At 38.6% G+C, this 22,097-nt stretch overlaps 1 protein-coding gene across 1 annotated transcript in view; it reads right to left on the bottom strand.

The window, feature by feature from the left end:
- Morc1 (MORC family CW-type zinc finger 1) overlaps positions 1 to 22,097 on the bottom strand; it is a 146,369-nt gene that overhangs the window by 67,036 nt on the left and 57,236 nt on the right. The window contains exons 17-19 of the mRNA XM_090330932.1: positions 15,185 to 15,310; positions 9,342 to 9,447; positions 3,842 to 3,980 (exon numbers count right to left, since the gene is read on the bottom strand). Of these exons, the coding sequence (XP_090187058.1) occupies positions 3,842 to 3,980; positions 9,342 to 9,447; positions 15,185 to 15,310 (371 nt within the window). The remainder of the gene's footprint in view (positions 1 to 3,841; positions 3,981 to 9,341; positions 9,448 to 15,184; positions 15,311 to 22,097) is intronic.

The following is a 22,097-nucleotide window of genomic DNA, read 5'->3' as shown; positions in this document are numbered from 1 at the left end:
TATAAGCAATATGGAACCCAATGCATGCATTGACTGTGTGAATGCATCATCCATTAACATTATTTAGCTACAGAGGAACAACTACATTCAAGGAATGATGTAATCATCTATCTTTTTTTCTTTTTTTCATATATTTTTATTGTAATTAATAGAAGGGTTACATGATATTTGCCAGATAGATGGTGCATTAATTCCCATACATTGACACCCTTTCACATGTCTTGGTCCCCATTTCCCTCCCCCCTCCCCCCATCTTGTTTTCCCCCGTTCCCTATCCAATTTCAAATAACCAAATACAAATATATCTGATATATCAGGTAACAAAGTGAGATACTGTAACAATATGAGATAACCAATCATCTATCTTTTTATTGATTAATGGTGTTAAGTAGATTTAAACAGTTCCAACAGCCCTAAATGAAATGTAACTAAAATTATCCTCTGTGTGCATACATTGTCTTTATTGTGCAGTCCAAGGTAAAAAGGAGATCTAAGTTGTAGATCTAACTGTAGATCTAAAGTTCTACAGTCCAGAAGAATTGGTTTTATGGTCTTTTTCACTTTACTTTCTTATTTCACCTTGTTATCTGATATATTGGATATATACGTATTTGGTTATTTGAAATCAGATAGGGAAGGGGGAAAACAAGATGAGGGGCAGAGATGGGGGGAGGAAAGTGGGGACCAAGACATGAGAAAGGGTATCAATGTATGTGAAGTAGTATACCCTCTATCTGGTGAATATAATGTAACCCTTCTATTAATTACAATAAAAAATATATGGAAAGAAAAAAAATAAAACACACACACACACAAAGAAAATTCTACAGTCCAGAGGCATTGGTTTTATGGCCTTTTTTACTTTACTTTCTTTCAATTGTATTTATTTATCTCAAACTCTTTCCAGTTATTGCCTAGGTATCTTTAAAACTAGAAGAATAAATATCCAGTTAATTTGCTAATTAGCGAAGCCATCAAGAGACACGTGAAAATGCTCCATTTGGCCAGCAGGTGGCACTTGTCATTCAGCACAGAAAACAGCAGGTAATGGGTAATGAAGCTGAGAACGAAGTTGGGGCACAGATTACTCATTCATCTATTCAGCAGAAGAAAGATTGGAATGGGCTATTCCAATGCAATTTATATGGAAGGTCTTAGCTGGTCGACACAGCTGATCAATTACTTGGAAGGCAGGTCCTTTACTCTATTAAATGCAGCCTGGTGCATATCTTGAATTTGAGCTGTTTTATTAAGTTTACTGAACTTAGATATTTCCTTCAACAAATTTGCAATGTATTTGTAATATATCAGTTTTTACTTGATAAATGTCCTATGTCATTTCTGTCTGCTTTCATCCTATGAGACTAAGCAAAAATTCCTGCTGGAATCAGGCAAAAAGAAAAGGAAGAAAACTTCTAGGCTGGAGGCATGGCTTAGTGATGGAGTGTACCTCACATGCACAAGTTCCTGAGTTCAAACTCAAGTACGAGGAGGAGGGGTGGGGAATGACTTCCAATATCACTATGAACCAACATGTTCCTCTCTTGTTAAATGGATAGAGTTAGTTGTACCCATTTTAACTAAGAATCAAATATGTTACCAATTGGAAACTGATCATTTCCTTACTAGAGGAAATGATTTAACCATTAGGTGCAACTTTTTACCAGAACTGGTTTCAGTCTCACTATAGGTATAAACAACACATTATTGAGGGTACTTCTAGAAGGTACCCTGTCACTCTGCACACAGGCAGGATTGCGACAAAAGCACTGCTGTATTACCATTCCCTTTGTCATTTTACCTTCCTTTTTATCAGTGACACAAAACCTGTAACTGTACAACTTAAGACTCAGGAAGGTTTTTGTTTTACCCAGTTACTCTCCTTCACTTTCCCGATATGGATGCCAGATTCCATTAAAGCTTAAGTGCAGTTAGACAATCTGTAATGTCAGCTGCTGAGGAGGTCACAATAGCAGAAGGGTTTCAAATATGAAGAGAATCCAGGCAAACATTAATGAGATCCCATCTCTAAATGAAATACAAATTGAAAAGGTGGCAGTGTGCCTCAAGTGATGGAATGCTTGCTTATTCCATCCCAGGGTTTGGGGACTTTTATAAATTCAAGAGGTTAACACACACACACACACACACGGAGATTGGGTAGAGAAATGAAGAGGAGAAGAGAGGGAGAATGCAGTCAAAGATTCAATCTATATTCTTCAAAATTAAGAAAAACCAGGCACTAGTAGTTCACACCTCCAATCCTAGCTACTCAGGGGGCTGAGATCTAGGATCACAGTTCAAAGCCAGCCTGGGGAAGTAAGTTCCTGAGACTCTTATCTCCAATAAACTAGTAAGAAAAGGCTGGAAGTGGTACTGTGACTCAAGTGGTAGAGCAGTAACCTTGAATGCAAAGAGGCTCAGAGACAGTGCCCAGGCCCCGAGTTCAGTTCAGGCCCCAGGACCAGCAAAAAAAAAAAAAAAAAAAAAGAGGAAATGAGTGGATTGTGAGAGATGAGTGAGAACGTTGAAAGGAGTCGTCAATGTGCACTCCATTTGTAAACTGCTCTGTTAAATGACAACATCTTTGTACAACTACTTAAAGATAATAAAATAAAATTTAAAACGAGGACAAGGCAGTTTAATTCTGTACTTTAATTTCTTATGTGTTCCCCAGGTCTGGCCAATGGCTAAGTGGTCATTAGGAATGAGAAGCAGGAAGAGAGGACAGGAGTATTTGTATGTGGTATTCAGAGACTGGGCACATAAATGCCAATGTGCATAGGGAAGCGTAGGAGCAAAAGAATCTGTGTTTGACTCTCCACTGGATCCAGAGGACAATTAACCCCAACCCAGAGAGGATTTAACCCAGAATGGGGTCAATGGCTTGCTCTTCTGGCTTCCCATTCTCACTTAGCAGAATATTTCTCCAAAAGGCAGCATCTTCCTGAGCATCACAAGGACTCTGGGTTACAAGGAAGAGTCAAGGGGCTTTGTTACCTCAGCTGCACTGCACATCCCCAGAAAGGTAAGAGAGATAAGAAGATAAAATTCTTATCTTAGAAGAGCCCAGGAAGGCATGAAATAATATGTGGAGCCTGGAGATTTTAACACCATCACTGAATTTTCTATGCTAATGATATTTCATTTCCTCAGATCACCAAGAGTTGATACATGTGGACACACGCCACTGACCCCCAAATGCAACTTGAAGAAGCTGGCAGGCTGTACATAAAGTGAAAAATGCTGAATGTGAGTACTGAATTTACAAGATCCACAGTGATCTAATTGATTTATTAGTTAAGAAACTAATTTGTTGACATAATACATTTTTCTCCTACTGGAAAGTAGCATATTTACCTACATCTATTCATAGGAATGTTTTGCATATTGAGTATTCTTAGAGATTAAATATGACTTTGGCTTTCTGTATAAATACACTAATATTTATAAAGAACTATTCTCCTAAAATGTCCACATGTTAGGAAGAAGCTCAGTGAAATAAACACAGCCCAGCCTCAGCTGTCATGTGAACTTGGTGACCCATCCCAATCAGGTGGCTGGGAGAGATGCCACCTGCCCTCTATGTGACTCCATGTTTGCGTTCCTCATCTGTAGTTGCACTTCCATCTTCCATGTACAGAATGCTTTACAGAACTTTCTTCCTTTCTCTAGATCTACTCTCTAGCAGAGTTCTTAGATCCAAAAGGAAAAGGAAATCCCAGAAACAAACACAAGACTAGATATTTCACTTGGGTACACCTCCTTTCTGAATTTGCCAATAGAAAACCAAGAGCTGAAGAACAATGGCTGAACTGGGTGAGAATCAAGAAGAGCTCACCTGTGGCTTCATCTCTGCCAGTTTATTCTGATACCGTTGAATGGACTCTCTCAGCTGCTTCTCTCTCTCACTTTTCCATGATGACGGTGTCTTCATGGTACCCAGGGGGACTGAAGGCAGCCGCTCTACCTTATCACAGCTTCACAACCAAGAAATGAACAGCAGGAGGAAAACAAGAAACAGTTAGCCTTCTTTAGAAGGCAACTTTCTTCTATAAGGAATTTCACTTTCATCCACAGACACCAAATTCAAATACAAAGGAAAATTCTCATCTTGATGATTTTAAGTGATACCAGATTTTAAATCCCATGTTAATGTATAATGTGATGGGTAGCCGTGTTTCTAAGAGTTCTAATTGTTTTGCTAATGGTTCATTTATCCTACATTTTCCTGAAATGAGATCTTTTGCAGTTGTGTTTTTTTGGATCATTGAGACTCAGTCTCATTACTACCAAACATTTTCCCCCTCCACCAAAATTGGGAGTATAAAATCTACACATCTCTAAAATATAAGCAGTTCTGCCACTGAAACACATAGATCCTCTTTTCTGTGACTCAGGATCCCTGGAAGGCCAGTCACTTGTGATGGGTGTTGGTCCTCAGGGGTAGACTGAGGGAGGGATGTTTACTGAGACTTCTGGAGCCCCCACATCAAAAAGCTGTGGATGACCTTGACACATAGAAGTGTGTGCTGAGGAACAATAAATAGGCTATGCACACAAATAAGCACTTAATGCACTTGCTATGAAAATTCATAAGCTGATATATACATATACATACATATATATGATTTGGCAGGTTTGAAGCCATCTTTCAATTTTTTTTTTGTCATTAGTAGGGATTGAACTCTGGGCCTGGTTGCTGACCCTGAGCTCTTCAGCTCAAGGCTACCACTCTGCCACTTGAGCCACAGCGCCACTTCCAATCTTTTTGATTTTTTTTTTTTTTGCCAGTCCTGGGCTTGACCTCAGGGCCTGAGCACTGTCCTTGGACTTTCTCAAGGCTAAAGCTCTACCACTTGAGCCTCAGCACCACTTCCGGCTTTTTTCTATGTATGTGGTACCAAGGAATCGAACCCGGGTTTTTGTGCATGCTAGGCAAGCACTTTAACCACTAGGCCAAACTCCTGGCCCAATCTTTAGGATTTTTAAAAATGAAGTATTATGTTTTGGGACTGGGAGTTTGACCTAGTGGTAGAGTGCTTGCCTCGCATGCACAAAGACCTGGGTTCGATTCCTCAGTAGCACATACATAGAGAAAAACCAGAAGAGGTACTGTGGCTCAAGTGGTAGAGCTCTAGCCTTGAGAAAACCCAAGGACAGTGCTCTGGCCCTGAGCACAAGCCTAGGACTGGCAAAAAAAAAAATGAAGTATTATGTTTTGTTTTTAATCTTGGTCCTCTAAGAACCTCAACTCCCCTGTGAGCACAGCTGGGAGCCAAGAAGGGGCTGGAGACCTTTGGTTGGGGCATAAAAGCTGAGGTCGGTTCTCTGAATCTGTTCTACATCAAGGATTTTTCTCATCCTAATAGAGGAGAGAAGGTGGGAGTTTCATTTTGGGAGACAGTTTCCAGAAAGAGAAGGAAATGACAGTTTGCAGAAAATGTATGTGTATTCAATGAAGAGAGGGGAGAAAGAAGAGGTTGAGAGTAGAGAGGCCTTCCCTCTTGGAAACAGAGAAGGAAAATAAAGTCTGTCCAAGCTTCCATTTCTGTTTTGGGGGACTAAAACATATATTTTTCTTGCTCCCTATGAACAGAGCAGAGAGAGGACCTACAATCAAATTCAAGTACTAGTGTAAGAAAAAAAAAGCTACTTAATTCTACACACATGTGGTGTTGGCTATTATTGTTATTTTCAAGGAAAGGTGCTGTATAAACAAATCCAAGGAACAGCTACTATAGATACCAACACCCACAGTGTGGATTGGAAGACATCTGGGAGAGGGGGGTGGGGGAGTTACCTAGGCAGGCCTCTATTTCACTTCAGTAAAGAATCTTGTGGCACTTAAGTTTCTATTCAGAAAACAAAATCCTTAAGGATTTTATTGTTTTCCCTTAAAGCATTTTGGAAGTCAATTTGAATAGGCAATCCAACCCATAGATTTTACTTAACGGCCTTTTCAAAATGCAGACTGTGTGAGTGTGTGTGTGTGTGTGTGTGTGTGTGTGTGTGTGTGTGTGTGTGTGTGTGTGTGTGTTCAGCCAGGAAACAGGCATCATTTTTCTCCTGCTGGTGATCCCTATTTTCAATGCAGATAAATGCATAGTGTGAATGAAATGGGAGTGTAGTGATATCTATTTCTCTGAAACTGTGACAAAAAAAAATGTATAGCCTCCATCTGGCTTCATAGTGGGAAGGAAAATGAAATGTCAGTCATGTGAAAAACTCGGGCTCTATTGTATGTCATCCAGGCCAGTCCACTCTGACCCCTACCACTTGTAAAATGGGGTGCTTTGGTCTCTCAGAAGGCTGCCTTCTGAGAGAGGAGGGTGAGACAGCAAGAGAACAGATTTTGGCGTCCAATTCTTAGCTTCCAGATTCATCTCGAAGGAGGAATTCTGGGCAATGCTGTTTTCTCCTCTAAGAAATGGGAAAAGTTCATAGGGCACATGTCCACATGAAATGACTGATACATGATTGCTACGACAGGGACAGTTTATCTGTGTTCAAGCCCAGCTGGCACACACCTGGCAACTGCCAAGGAACCACTGCCCACCAGCTATATTTTCTGTAAATATAATACTTTTGTAATCTCATTACCCTGTACTTACAGGACCCTGCCTAATAAGCCATTTTATTTCACTTGACATCATTTTAATGTTCTGGTTTATATGATTCTGCCTGAATCTAATGGGATGTATGTCTCCAGGTATCTTTAAAGGCATAGCCATGAAGCTTCTGTGTGTCCTGAACTGAGATACCAAAGTGGAGGCCCAGCAAGGTCAGTGGTTAAATTCCTCTTCACCCAGGTAGACAGCAAACCTACCCCCTGGCAATGAGGGAGGCACCAACTCTCATTTGACTGCCCTCGCAATTAGGAGATCTCCTTACAGCTTTTCCTAAACCCCTTGCTGTCACTTTAGGCATATTTTGTCATCTTTCCAATGAAAGTGAGCTACAGATGATCAATATGATGTCAGTGTGTTTAAAGAATCAAGGACTTGACACAATTATAAATATAAGTATGTTTGGCCTCGTAGACTTCCAAGGTTGATCAGTTTTCTGTCAACATCACTAAATTGATCTCGCCTCGTCTCCTAAGTGTCGTGTGTAAAAAGACAGAATGAATGTGGCCTTGAGACTACTGTGATCTGGGATGACATCACAACATTTAAAGCAAAGAGGATGTGAGTGTGTCAAGTCAGGGAAGATGGTAAACTGAAAGGAGAGGAAGCTGGCAAGGGCAGCTTCCAGCTCTGTGGTACTGTCAAGGCCCATGACAAGATGAAGAAATCACAGGCAGATGACTCGATTGCCGGGAGTGGCTGAAATCCAGGTGGCTTGTCATTGAAGGACACCCCTCTTTCCCCCAGAGACCAAGAGCTTTCTGCAACTTGTCATCATGAGCGGTTCTGTGGGACCCAGATAATACTGTCATTCTCTCTATTCTAGGGAACAGGACACTGAGTTCATGAGAGGTTTGAAACTGGGTGTGGTGGTGAAGGCCTGTGTTCCTAGCTACTGTGGAGCTAGAGACAGGAGGACAGAAGGCCAAGAGCAGCCTGGGCAAAGTTGCCAAGAAACTGTATCTGAAAACTAAACAAAAGGCACATAACCAGAAGAATGGCTCAAATGAGAGGTCCTTAATTTTAGTACCTAGTACTGCCAGAAAGAAGGGGTTTAGGGGAGAGGGACAGAGGGAAAGAGGAGGAGCTGACTTATTTACCTCAGGTCTTAAAGCTAGTAGAACCAGGATTAAACACAGTCTGCCCGAGTCTAGAATCCAAACCGTATCCTATGCTGTATGAGCATTCTTATGATTGCATTCCCTGACTATGCTTTCATGCTCGAGCCTCCACTTTGTTACTGTTTAGAAGATAGCTAAATCTCAGGTTGGGGACAGAATCAGATATGCAGATCTTTTAGCAGATCATTAGGGTTCTGAGTCTAGATTGTGGCTTCCATTCTCAGCTTTCTAAAAGGAGCAAGGGAGAATGGGTCGTGCATGTTCATGTTCCTTGAGCTACTGGCTTTCTATAAGGAACAGAGAGTAGGGAAAAGAAATGAAAATGCTAGTTTGGGTCTATTCAAGATTTTGGCCTCTAATCGAGTTAGGACAGCTCAGCATTTACCTATTTTGTGTGTTTGGCTTCTATGACAAAATTTTATTTGGGAAAAACACAGATTATGTTGCTGAATGAGAAAGGGAGACTGAAACATCTCTAGGCAATGTGAAATATGAGAAACCTTGCAGCCCCTGACATTTGTTTTCAGTCTCTAAATAAAATTAACCTGCTGGTTCTGGGCAGAAAGGATTTAACAGCAGCTTCTCTGTACGTGGTGTGTGTGTGTGTGTGTGTGTGTGTGTGTGTGTGTGTGTGTGTGTGTGTGTTTGCCCATGCTGGGACTTGAACTTAGGGATTTCTGCTCTCATTGACATTTTATGCTTGATGTTGGCACTCTACCACTTGAGCCATACCTTGACTTCCAGCAATGTGATGGTTCTTTGGAGAGAAGCATCTTATTAATTTTTTTTTCTGTCCAGGTTGGCTTCAAACAGAAATCCTCAGATCTCAACCTCCTGAGTAGCTAGCATTACAGGCATGAATCACCACCACCCTGTTTAACAGCAGCTTTTGCATTTTTTTTCTTTTTTATCATTTTTGCTCATTTCTTCAGGCCAGGATTTAAAATAACCCAACAAGAATTACTCTCCTAATGTCTATATTAGCAGTATTGATGCATTGCCCTGCCAGCCTAGAGAACTTAGACTGCTCAGAGAAGCAGGGCTTGTGTTAGGGGTACCTTTGTTAAAGGGGAATGCTAGCTCTTTCTCCTAAGGGAAAGAACATTAGTCTAACAGGGCTTGTAATAACATTGGCATCCATCAATATTTAATCAGTCTTTTTTCCGGTTTTAGTCTGAACTTCTCCCTCCAGAGCACAAAGCGATAAAATCAATCTATGACTTGAATAGAAACACACAATGTGGTCTTAACAGTTTAATGCCCCTGACTGTCCCCTCCAAATTATACTTCTGTGTGATAGGTTATATGTAGTGTGGAAATGAACTTATAGGCCAAAAGAGTTCTGTTGACAAAGGTGCAGAACGTCCTCATACACAAACACCTGCTTGATCAGTCCATCCAGATTGCTTCCACATTAAGAAAAAGCAAACAAAATAATAATCTTTCCAGAGCTAGCCAGAGGCTAGGAGTTCAAAAAAACGTAGCTACTAAGTAACACTCTATCGATAGCTGATATTTTTTCCAGTTTCATAATATGCGCTTTGGGAATTACAGATTGATAAAGAATTTTTTGAAAGCTATCAGAAATTACCTGTTTTCCGAAAGGTTAGGATTTTTAGCACAAATCCACATGTCAAGAAATTCCATTTCCTGGAAATCAGTAGGGTATGGTAAGACTCTCCATTTAAGGCAAAGATCTGATCATCAAAACAAAAGCACATAAAAGAGACCATAATCAGAAATGGATGCTGGAACACATGCTGCCTGTTTTCAGGTGACAAAAAGTGAATCCTTTGTTACATAAACACAATGAGACTCAGTACAACTCCTCTAAATGACACAAGTTGCTGTAGGATCCCATCAAGTTGTTGTTTTCATTGTTATTCCTCTCATCATCATCAACAACAACATCAACATTATTATTACTATAAGTTTGTGTCTGATGCAGGGCTTGAACTCTGGGCCTGGGAGCTGTCCCTGAGCTCTTCAGCTCAATGCTAGCACCCTACCACTTGAGCCACAGAGCCACTCCCGGTTTTCTGGTGGTTAATTAGAGATAAGAATCTCTCGGACTTTTCTGCCCTGGCTGGCTTTGAAAAGTGATCCTCAGCCTCCTGTGTAGCTGGGATTACAGGCCTGAGCCACCAGTGCTTGGCCATTATTAATTTTATTATTGCTTCAGTTGGTTACTTTTAGATCAACGAAACTCAATAGACCCCACTCTACCTCTTCTTAAACCACATAAGAGTTACAGTGACCTGACTGTCCACTTTTTACAGACTATCACCCACCCATCTCTGAGAGCATTTTCTCCCTCCAATTGAACAAATTCCATGAAAAGGAAAGTCAGGGTTAAGTGAATCTTTTAACATTTTCTTTTTCTGTACTTCCCTCTGCTCCGCTCCCACTCTCCAGTCTTCAGTATCTGATTTTTGTTGTTGTTCACTTTCTCCTTCTAGTCCCTCCTTGACTTTAAGCTCAAGATATGCCACTTTCTTTAGGCCAAAATTCAGCGTTAAACTCCTTCTGGGCACAGAGCAGCTGGCTCTTAGAAAACAGCTGGCCTCTTTTTCTCTGAACAGCTCCACCTCTAGCGACTTCTATGATACTGAGCAAGTAACTTGATTCCCCTCTGATTCAGTACAGCCATTTGTATATAAAAAAGAGATTAATATTCATATTTCTCTTAAAATATTGAGGATGAAATTGCATAATAGCTAGAACTTCTAGAAATGTTCCAAGCTTTCAGCCCACCTCATTATTCTAAACCAATTACTTAATTTAAACCTTTTAATTAATTGAATATATTAATTTAAACCTCTTAATTATTATACTCACAATGACCGCATGATACAACTTTTAGCATCCATGTCATCTTACAAAAGAGGAAGTCAGGCTTTTGAAACATCAAATAATTGTTCCTTTTCACCGCTCTCAGGTACTAATGACTGGGCTCTAACAGTATGCGGTGCACATCAAAACTATACTAATTCCCAGGAATGCTGAATATCTCTTCATGTGTCTAATGGCCATTCTTCTTCTGAGAATTCTCTTTAGAATCTTTAGCCCATTTATTAATTGGGCTATTGTTTCTTTGAGGGTTTATTTTCCAGGGGTCAATTTTTTTTTTAGCTTTCAGTATGTTTTAGATAGGAGGCCCTTATCTGGTGCATAATTAGTTTAAAAACTATTCTCCCAGGCAGGCGCAGTGGCTCACACCTGTAATCCTACCTACTCAGGAGGCTGAGATCTAAGGATCACTGTTCAAAGCCAGCCCAGGCACTAAAGAACATAAAACTCTTATCTCCAATTAATCACTAGAAAAGGGGAAGTGGTGCTGTGGTTCAAAGGGTAGGGTGGTAGCTTTGAGCTGAAGAGCTCAGGCACCATGCCCAGACCCAGAGTTCAAGCCCCATGGCCCTGGCCATGCAGAAACTCCTCAGTTTGATGCAATCCTATTTATTAAGTCTTTCTTCAATGTGTTATGATTCTGGATTTTTACTTAGGAAGTTTTGACCTGTGCCCAGAAGCCTCAGGGTTTCCCCTCTCCCTTCCTGTAATATTTTCACAATATTTGGCTTTTCTATTGAGGTCTTTGATCTATTTGGAATTTATTCTGATACAGAGTGATGTCTAATGATCTTGCTTCAGTTCTCTGCATATGTACAGCCAGTTCTCCCATGGGACACTAACATTCACAGGTTGAGACCAAAGCAAGACATTCTTAACAGAGGCTCACAAAGGCTCAAGAGCCATGTGCAGAAGATCATAAAAAGTGATGTTTCTCAAAATGAACTCCAAGAAAAGGAAACAACAGACTTTTGTTTCTTTGCTTTTTTTTTTTCCTCTCTCTCTCTCACTTCTTTGCCGCTATTCTTGATTCCTGTACCTTTTGTCTTGTGTGTAAGTTTGTTTTGAGGAGGGAAAGGAAGAATACAGAAATGGTGGAACAAAGGATAAACAAATGCAGCAGTGACACTCACTAGACACTATGCTGAAAATGAACTATGCAGTGGGTGGGGGAGGAAGATCAGTAGGGAAAAAGTGGGTGAAAATGAGGGAAGAGGTAACACTGCTCAAAAAGAAATGTTCTTTTTACCTGACTTATGTAGCCGCACCCTCTCTGTACATCACCTTTACAATAAATAAATATATGTATATATACATTGTTAGCCATTATTATTATAATGTGGTAAGTTGTCACATAATGTCATCCATTTATTCAATGTCATTTTCTTTATAGACATACATGTTCTTTTTAGATATATTAACTCAGACATTTATGAATTTCACCTAGATCTTAAATTACAGCACTATATATCATCAGAGTCTGGACCTCTTCCTTTGTTCTGGCCTTCCACCAAATCATCCTTTATCGGACTGCCTCACTATAAGTTTCATCTGGCCAGGGCTTCTCCGGACAACCCCCAGATGAAATCTTAGGGTCGTGCTCTTTTGGCTTTGTCTGTCTTCTCCATTGTATCACCGTGGAGAAAATAGATTGCCCTTAATTCCTATAGCTATTAGACTGCCTTCATTCCCATAGTTATTCATACAGTGGCTAAATCACCTAACAAAGTCCTAATGATTCCATACGGTTACTTTCCTCCTGAAAAATTTCTAGTTCTTTCCTATTTCTTATCACAGTAAAAACTCATCTAGAATCCAGCACAACAGTTTGGTCTTCCATTCTTTATTCATCATAAATGTAGTTATCAGTCATAAAATCTTATTATGTCTTAGTGTTACATATGATAATTAGAAAAGTGGTTGTTTCTATTTCTCTCCAACAAATATTTTAACTGAAGCACATACATTGTATTAACTCAGAATTCCCTGTGTTTTGTCTCTGTTAAAACTTCCATGTTAAGCACACGATATAAAGCTCTTGTATCCATATCCTGGAGACCCTTTCATTCAGTCTCATCCTATATGATCTTATGTATTTATGTTTTACACTATTGTAATCCTCTGCTAGGAAAGTACAAGATATGTATTAATTATTACAAGTGAGGGAAACCATTGAGCCTATGTTCCTTTGGGTCTGGCTTACTTCACTTAATATGATTTTTTCCAAGCCTTTCCGTGAAAAGGATTTTTTTCTTCCAATCCATTGTTCAGACTGAAAAGAGAATATAGCTGCCAAAATCCATGAATTTTTTAATAGAATTTTTCACATATTTTTATTGTAATTAATAGAAAGGTTACATTATGTTCACCAGATAGAAGCTGCATTACTTCACAAACATTGACACCCTTTCTCATGTTTTGGTCCCCATTTCCCTCCCACTAAACCTACCCCTTATCTTGTTTTCCCCCTTCCCTATCCTATTTCAAATAACCAAATAAACATATATATAATATATCACATAACAAGGTAAAATACTGTAACAATATGAGATAACCAAGGGACAGCAAAAGAGATGAGAGATAAAATAGTACATTAAGGACAACAATCACTCATTATTTGACTTTTGTTTCTATATCCTGGAGGTCCTTTCATTTAGCATCATCCTATATAGCCTTATGTATCTAGATTAATAATGGAATCTTATTTTCTTATGGTTTGCAATAACTCATATATTTATGCATTATGTTTATTTTTAAACATGTGCTTAAGCCCTGTTCTTTTTTAAATTTTATTTTTATTGCTGGGGTGATATACAAGGGGTTGCAGTAACATTCATCAGGTAGTATACATTACTTCTTGAACATTGTAGGCCCTGTTCTTTTGTTTTTCATTCGTTGACTTTTATTTTATGCTGATCAAATAAAAAGTAATGAATAAACATTAAAAAAAAAACCCATGTTAAAAATTACCAATATCTCAGCACATGCTTGCCATGCTAGCTATATGGAAGCTGATATCTGAAAGATAATGGTTCTATTCCTGGCAGAAAAACCTGTGAGATTATGAATGCTTCCTGTGGCGGTACATGCCTGTCATTCCAGCTATAACAGAAAGCCTAAAATAGGTGGACCATGATTCACCTAAGCATATGCCCAAACAGAACTTGAGATCCCATCTCAAAATAACCACTCCAAAAAGGGGGATGCTACTAAATACACTAGCACAACGATGTTCATTGCCGCACTATTTACCATAGCAAAGATATGGAACCAACCCAGATGTCCCTCAGTTGATGAGTGGATCAACAAGATGTGGTATTTATACACAATGGAATTCTATGCTGCTGTCAGAAAGAACAACATCAACCCATTTGTAAGGAAATGGAAAGACTTAGAAAAAATCGTATTAAGTGAATTAAGCCAGACTCAAAGGAGCATAGGCTCAATGGTTTCCCTCATTTGCCATAATCAGTAGAAACCTTGGGCTCTCATAGCAGAGATTTGCAATAGAGCAAAACCTAGATATATAAGGCCATACAGTATGACGCTAAATGAAAGGACCTCTAGGATATAGAAACAAAAGCCATATAATGAGTGATTGTTGTTCTTTTTTTTTTTTTTTTTTTGCCAGTCCTGGGCTTGAGCTCAGGGCCTGAGCACTGTCCTTGGACTTTCTCAAGGCTAGATCTCTACCACTTGAGCCTCAGCACCATTTCCGGCTTTTTTCTATGTATGTGGTACCGAGGAATCAAACCTGGGTCTTCATGCATGCTAGGCAAGCACTTTAACCACTAGGCCAAACTCCTGGCCCCCTGATTGTTGTTCTTAATGTACTATGTTATCTCTCATCTCTTTTGCTGTCCCTTGGTTATCTTATATTGTTACAGTATTTCACTTTGTTATCTGATATATTGGATATATGCGTATTTGGTTATTTGAAATTGGATAGGAAAGGGGGGAAAACAAGATAAGGGTGAGGGTGGGGGGGGGGAATGGGGACCAGGACATGAGAAAGGGTATGAATTCTATTAATTACAATAAAAATATATGGAAAAAAGTTCCAGATTGGAAAAAAAGTGGGGGGGATGCTGAAGTGGCACAGTGGCCCAAAGGGTAAGGCAGTAGCCTTGAGCTGAAGAGCTCAGGGACAGTGCCTAGGGCCAGAGTTCATACTTCCACTGGAAAATAAATCAATGTTGGAATACAGAAAGGGAGGTGGTGGGGGCTGGAGATAAAGCTCAGTAGTATAGTATCTACCTAGCAAATAAGAGGCCTTGAATTCAAATGGTATAGCCAAAAAAATTAAAAAGCAAAATTATTACAAGTGCTACTTCTGCTACAAATTCAATCCACTTTGCTCCTCCACTCTCTTTATTTGACCTTCAAAGGTCTCATCACTTCTACTACTTCATTTAACTCCTTTTCTCTGTCTTCAGTATTTTAGCCTCTTATACACTGTACCAACCTTAAAGCTAAGACTCATATCTTAACCATTCCACTGCCTTAATCCACCATTTTAACACCATGACTTGTGCATTTGTAAACCTGCTGGCATTTGTTATTAAAATGGATTTCAGTACTCACCACACTGCAACATGAATGGAATGGCCATAGCCTGTCTCCTTTGGTATTGAGCCTCTGAGGATTTCTCCATGTCCTTATTATGCTGGTACCTCAGGTCATTCCAGAACATTGTTAGATTCCTGTTGCCTAATGGAAAGAATGCCGGGCAATGAATAATGAATCAAATAAATCCAACCTAGTCAAGATAATTGGCAAAGGTAAGTATGGTTACAAATACACATGCATACATACACTCAATATGATCTCAACTGTGTAAAAATACAGGAACGTAAGTGAGAGATTGATATAATAATACTGGATATTCTGCAGTGATTTACTGATCTATACTCCATGATTTTACAGACTACATGCAATAAATGGACTCTCTTTATAATACAACTGAAAACAATAGCAGTTATAAAAGTCATGACTTTACTATTGAACAAATTATACTGACATTTAATCTATTGTGTTAAAATAATATCGGGAAGAATTGTACCAATTAAACTTCAAAAGCTATCTTTAAACTTACTGGTAAGGCTAGGCTTAGTAGTTTGTGCTGGTAATCTCAGTTACTCAAGAGGCAGAGATCAGAAGGACTGGGGTTCTAGGCTACCCTAGGAAAAAATTAGGAAGGCTTTCACCTCAATTAATAAGGTAGGTAAGATGGCATGGGCCTGGGATCCTAGACAGATGAGAAGCCACAAATGGGCAAATGATGGTCTGAAGGCAGCTCCAGGAAAAGACACGAGACACTACATGAAAAATAACTAAGACAAAAATTTGCTAGGGAAACACACCCTAGCAACGAGTTCAAACCCCTGTACTACAAAATAAAAAAAACTTACCAGTACAAATTATTATTCTAGTAACACAACTAGAGTTTCTCTACTTTTTTCTTATCTCTAGTTCTGTTTTCCTCCTCATCTACACAGCTGGCACTCTACTCAAGCCCAAAATTCTGTTCTATATCATTGCATTAAAATTCTTTTTTGTTTCATGCATACATTATATAGATATTACTGTGACACTAACAGTCATAAAAAGTCTAAAAAGATCTTTTCAAGAAGCAGCATTAATTGACATTAAGCTGGTATAAACTCAAGCTGGAGTGTTATAATTTTAGTGTGCTGTGATCTCCATAAAATAAAATGGCTTAGGAATGTGCATAACAGGAATGGGAAAGAAATCTAAATGTTTCTCTGAAAAAAAATATCAAGAAATGAAGAACAGACAGCTACAATGTGCTGAGAAAACTATCAGTTAAAGGAGCAAAGTCTCACTTCATTAATTAAATGTAAATGTAATGAACTTCCCATTCAAGCAACAGAGATTAGAAGAATGAATTTAAAAATGTCATCCTAGTATATGTTATTGAGATACAAATTATTTACAAATGAGATGATGAAGGAAGTTGTTTCTTTTGATCCAAAGAAACAAACTGGTTTGAACAATGTGAAGGAGGAGGAGGAGGAGGAGGAGGAGGAGGAGGAGGAGGAGGAAGAGGAGGAGGAAGCAGTTGCTGTGGGGTGTGGTAGCTCATGCCTATAATCCTAGCTACTCAAAAGGCTGAGATCTAGGATGGCAGTTCAAAAGCCAGCCCTGGCACTAAAAGTCCCTGAGACTCTTATCTCCAATTAACCACTAGAAAACAGGAAGCAATGCTGTGGCTCAAGGATAAGGCAGTAGTAGCCTTAAGCTGAAGAGCTCAGGGACAGAGCCCAGGACAAGTTCAAGCCCCACAACTGACAAAAAGAAAAACAAAAATGTCTTGCAAAGTAATCAAAATAGAGCAAAAGAAGCTACGCTTATATCAGCCAAATAAAGTATTTACAAGGAATAATGAAGGATACTTTATATTGACAAAATGTTCAGTAGAGCAAGAAGATAAAATAATTAAAAACCTACATGCACCTAGTAGTAGACCACCAAAATGGGAAGGGAAGGAAACAAGAAAGCAAATGGAGGAGAAGGGGCAGGAAGAGGGAAGGGAGAAAGGGAAGGAAGATCAGAAAGAAAGGGAAAGGAGATGGGAAAGGAAGGGAAGAGAAAGGAGAAGAGAAGGGAGAAGAGAACAAGACCAAGAAAATAGATCCTAGAAAATTCACAAATTTCTTCAAAATTAAACAGACAACTATAAATAACAAATGGATCCAATAATAAATTACAGGAAAATAAAAAGAAAATACTTAAAAGTGGATGAAATTAGAGTCATAGCATAATAGAAAAAAACTATGTTATGACTAGGATTTATAACCACAGATATTTATATCTTTTAAAAAGCTACAAAAAAGGGGGGAGGGAAACGGGTACCAAGACATGTGAAAGGGTATCAATGTATGTGAATTAATGCACCTTCTATCTGGCAAATATCATGTAACCCTTTTACTAATTACAATAAAAAAATAAACATAAAAAAGGAAATTAACCTAAAAAAAAAAAGCTACAAAAAAAAGCTCAAAACAAACACTACTTTGAGATCAAGTGTGATATCCTATGTCTGAATTTGCAGGATTTGGAAGGCTAAGCCAGGAAGATTAAGACCTCTTTCCTGGGGTAAATCTAAATAAATGTGGCATGCTTGAAACGCCACAGTAAAATCATTTGAACAATTAAAATACATTTAAAAAAATGAGTGACACGAATGCAAAACACCTTGCCTGCCTATCGAGCGGGTAAAGGAAAGTGAGTATGGTCAGAAGGCATAAGGCAAATGCATGAGAATGGAAGAATAAAGGATTTTGAAACTGAGGGGAGGGAATGAAGGTAAGTGGGGAAGGGTTATTCTTCTCTACGAGGTACATCATATTCACATTTGTCTAAATAAAACCCCTTGTAAAATTAACTGATGATGATTAAAATGTGGAAAAAATAATGATTAAAAATTAAATCCTTGCCAGGTGTGGTGTAATTCTAGCTACTCAGGAGGCTGAGATCTGAGGATCAAGGTTCAAAGCCACCTCAGGCACAAAAAAACCTGAGACACTTATCTCTAATTAACCTCTAGAAAACGGGAAGTGTGGCTTGGCTCAAGGGTAGGGTGCATAGCCTCGAGCTGAAGAGTTTGGGGTCAGCACCCAGGTACAGAGGTCAAGCCCCACAACTGACCACACAAAAAGGAGAAATAATACTGGAGACATGATTACCAATTCTAGAGTAATGCAGAGACTTTTCAGATAAAAGTATGAGTTATGATATACCAATAAATAAGATAACTTAAATGAAGCGATTAAATTCCAAGAAATGCAAATCTTACCAAGACTAAACCAAGTAGAAACTGAAAATCTGAGTAGGCCATTAACTAATAAGGAAATCAAATCAGTAATCAACAAAGACAGACACTGGTAATCGTGATTCTACCAATGAATGCTACCAAACATTCAAATAAAAAACAGTACTCTATATGATGTGATAATCTCATTTCTGGGAATACATCCAAAGGAAATTAAGTCAGTATGATTTCATCAGAACTTCCAATGCTCATTGAAGGCTATACACAACAGCTATGATATGAAATCAACCCAAATGCTTACCGACAAGGGAATGAAAAGCTGGAGTGCATACACGCAATGAACACTCCCTGATCTTAAAAAGAAGGAAGAACTGTCATTTGCAGCCCCATACATGATCCTGGAGATTAAGTGAGCAGGCCAAGCACAGAAAGAAAAATACTGAACCACTTCACTTTCATGTGGAATCTTAAAACATCTGCACTCGCAGACATAGAAAACTGAATGATGGATACAAGAAATAAGGGACAAAAGCTAACTGGGAAAATATTTGTCAAAAAAGGAAACAAATCTTCAATTATATATGAGGTTATGTATGGATGAGGGATCTACCATATGTTGTGACAACTGTAGTTAATAACAACAGACTTGAAAATTGCCTAAAATGAAAGAGAGAGTAAAGTCTTGAAGAAATGGTTGTATGTGATATATTCATAGCAGTATTATAATAGCTATAGTATGAAAGAAATTCAAGTATCTGCAGATAAATAGCAAAAATGGCATGTATAGAAAACCATTATTCAACCTTAAGAAAGAAGGAAATTCTGATAGATACTAAAATATATATGAACCTTGAGAGTATTAAGTGAAATAGACTAATACCCAAAAAACAAATATTGCACAATTGCACTTATATGAGACTTGACTCAAAATCACAGAGACTGAAAGCAATTGACAGGGGCCAGAGAAAACAAGCTATTTCATTGAATATAGAATTTTCAAAATGAGAAGTGTTCTGGAAATGCATGGTGTTGATACTTATATATTAGTATGGTAAATTTATTGTTTTTGACTTGTGCATGGTAAATATGGCAAATTTATCCATGTCTACTGCCGCACCTATCCATAGGGATGAATCAGAATCCGACTCATAGAGGTCGTTGGTGGGGGCCCAGTGGCCCCATCTCTCATACCTTAGCATGTAACATGCTTTTTCCTTAGGCAGCACCAGGCCCATTCAGTAGAAGTAGTAGACAATTAGCCACACCCCCGACCCCCACCCAAGCCTGGGACAGTCCCTTGGTGTTGAGCTATAACCGTAAGGCAGCAAGATCCACCTAAACTTCACAGATCATATAAATTACCTGGAATGGCATTCCTTGGGTCAGCTGTGACCATATAAGTTAGCAAACTCATCTAAACCCTGCAGGTTATAAAAGGGCACTCAGTACAATAGCAGCCACCTCTCTTTCTCTTGTGAGAAGGGGTCTAGCCAGTCTCTGCTGGCAATAAATCCTTTCTCTGTTCTTGGTCCTGGATGTCTGTATGGTGTGGTTTTTCTGGCAAAGTCTTCATATTTTATAATAGACACCCAAGTGGCTGATGTGTTCTTCTTTCCCCATGAAACCATGACTTTCCATGGGAAAAGCTGGGCTTCATAATTCGATGTAGCTTCTCCATAGAACTGAGCATTCTACACCTAACAAGCACTGAAAATGTTGCCACCGTTATTCCTGACAAAATATCTCACTAATGTGTTGTTTGCACTCAAATGAAGGTGAAATAATGTCTCCCCCAGAAAACATTAACTAAAACAGTTAATGCAGCACAACTAACTCACCAGATGAATTTCTACCGTGATCCCCAACCAGACATTTATTCAAGAGTGGGAAAACTAGTAGGCTGTTAAAAACACAAGCACACATTCCCTCAAGGCAACCCTGTGATCACACCATCCTTAAACACTTACACATTATGCACATTATGCTTCAGTTCTCATTCTGCCTGTTTAGCCCTCTGGATGGTGAATTTCTAGAAGACAGCAAGAGGGATCCTATTTCACTAAACAGACACACAGCGTTTTCTATAGTATTAAAGAATTCCTGATTATGAAAAGCCAAAAAGGACAAACTTACTAGGCCAAACATTTAAAGACCAGGTTTAATAAAAAGAAAACTTGCTTAAAATAATAATAATAAATAAACACAAGGCAATACAAGGGCTAAAAAAAAATCAAACAAAAGAATTTGAAAGGGCATAGATTCTTGACAATTTCCACTGCAGTACTGACTCTCTTCCTTCAGACAGAGGCTGCTCCAACTTGCATGATTTGCACTTGTGGATGTCATGGTATAAAAACAAAATTTCCACAGAGTGGATTCTGGAGATCAGGAAGTGTTCCAGCAGCCTGGTAATCACAGCAGTGGGAAGGAGGCTCCTCAGCTCAGTTTCTATTTTCTTATAGGTGTCACTCAGTTATTAAAAGACTTCTACAATTACTTTGGCCTTTACTTCCTGCAAAATCCACACATTCCAAAATGACAGTGATGACTGACAAGGAAGGTGTGTGTGTGTGTGTGTGTGCTGACATTTCCAAATTTCATGTGCAAGGGAGCAGGCTTGAAAGCACGCATTTGCAAAAATTCATGTTCAACCTGTTCTATCTAGAAATGTTAAAAATCAACAACAACAATTCATTGCTTCAGGCTGACCTTCGCAGAGTGACATATAACTTATGATTATTTCTAAATAGATGGCTTAATAAACTATGCTCATGTGTCTTACTGAAAGCTGTTAGACTGCCTTTTCACCTAGATACAAAGAGTGAAAACTTAAGATGTAATTGACTTTTGAAAATAACATGTAAAACATTTCCATCTGTCTGTGAAACAAGCAATATAGATAACTAAGTAATTTATTGACCCCCACAATTATATTAGATTAATAACCCCAACAGGTTGATTTACAAATTACAGTTTGCTGCTGTAAAGAGGAAATAGCTGAGAGCTCACAGCTAATATCCAAGTTGTAAAAGAATATATATATATATTTAGACCTTTGTTTAGAGAATCAACAAGCCTGTTAAACTAATGGGATTATTTGGCATTAATGCACAAAGAATCAGAGTCTCAATTTCTGGAACAAATTTCCCTGGGGGAGAAAAAAAATGGTGAAAAGTTACTGCAGAGGATTACAATAGCTTAAAACCTAGGTATATAAGAATCATATAGGATGAGACAAAATGAAAGGAACTCTAGGATATGGAAACAAGAGCCTTATCTTGTGTGATTGTTGTTCTTAACGTAGTATGTTATTTCTCTTCTCTTTTTTTGCCCTTTGGTTAATCTCATATTGTTACTGTATCTGACTGTGTTACCTGGTATATCGTATATATGTTTATTTGTTTATTTGAAATAGGAAAGGGAAGGGGAAAATAAGATGATTGGGAGGGGGAGGGGGAAATGAGGACAAAAACATGAGAAGAGGTATCAATGTGTGAGAAGTAATGCACCTACTATCTGACAAATGTAACTGTAACCCCTCTATACATTACCCCGACCAAAAAAAAAAAGGTTAGTGTGTTGATCCCTATGTGTGGAATACTTTTTTCCAAATATTCCTGATGCTTACATTTACCTGATTAATTTTTCAAGAGCCTTTTAAAATCAGCAATTACATATTACTTTTTTTTCTCAACTCTCGTA

This window comes from Megascapheus bottae, chromosome 1 (assembly GCF_031878675.1).
Source record: "Megascapheus bottae isolate mThoBot1 chromosome 1, mThoBot2.hap1, whole genome shotgun sequence".
Taxonomy (NCBI): domain Eukaryota; kingdom Metazoa; phylum Chordata; class Mammalia; order Rodentia; family Geomyidae; genus Megascapheus; species Megascapheus bottae.
This window is presented reverse-complemented; position numbering and strand designations above follow the sequence as displayed.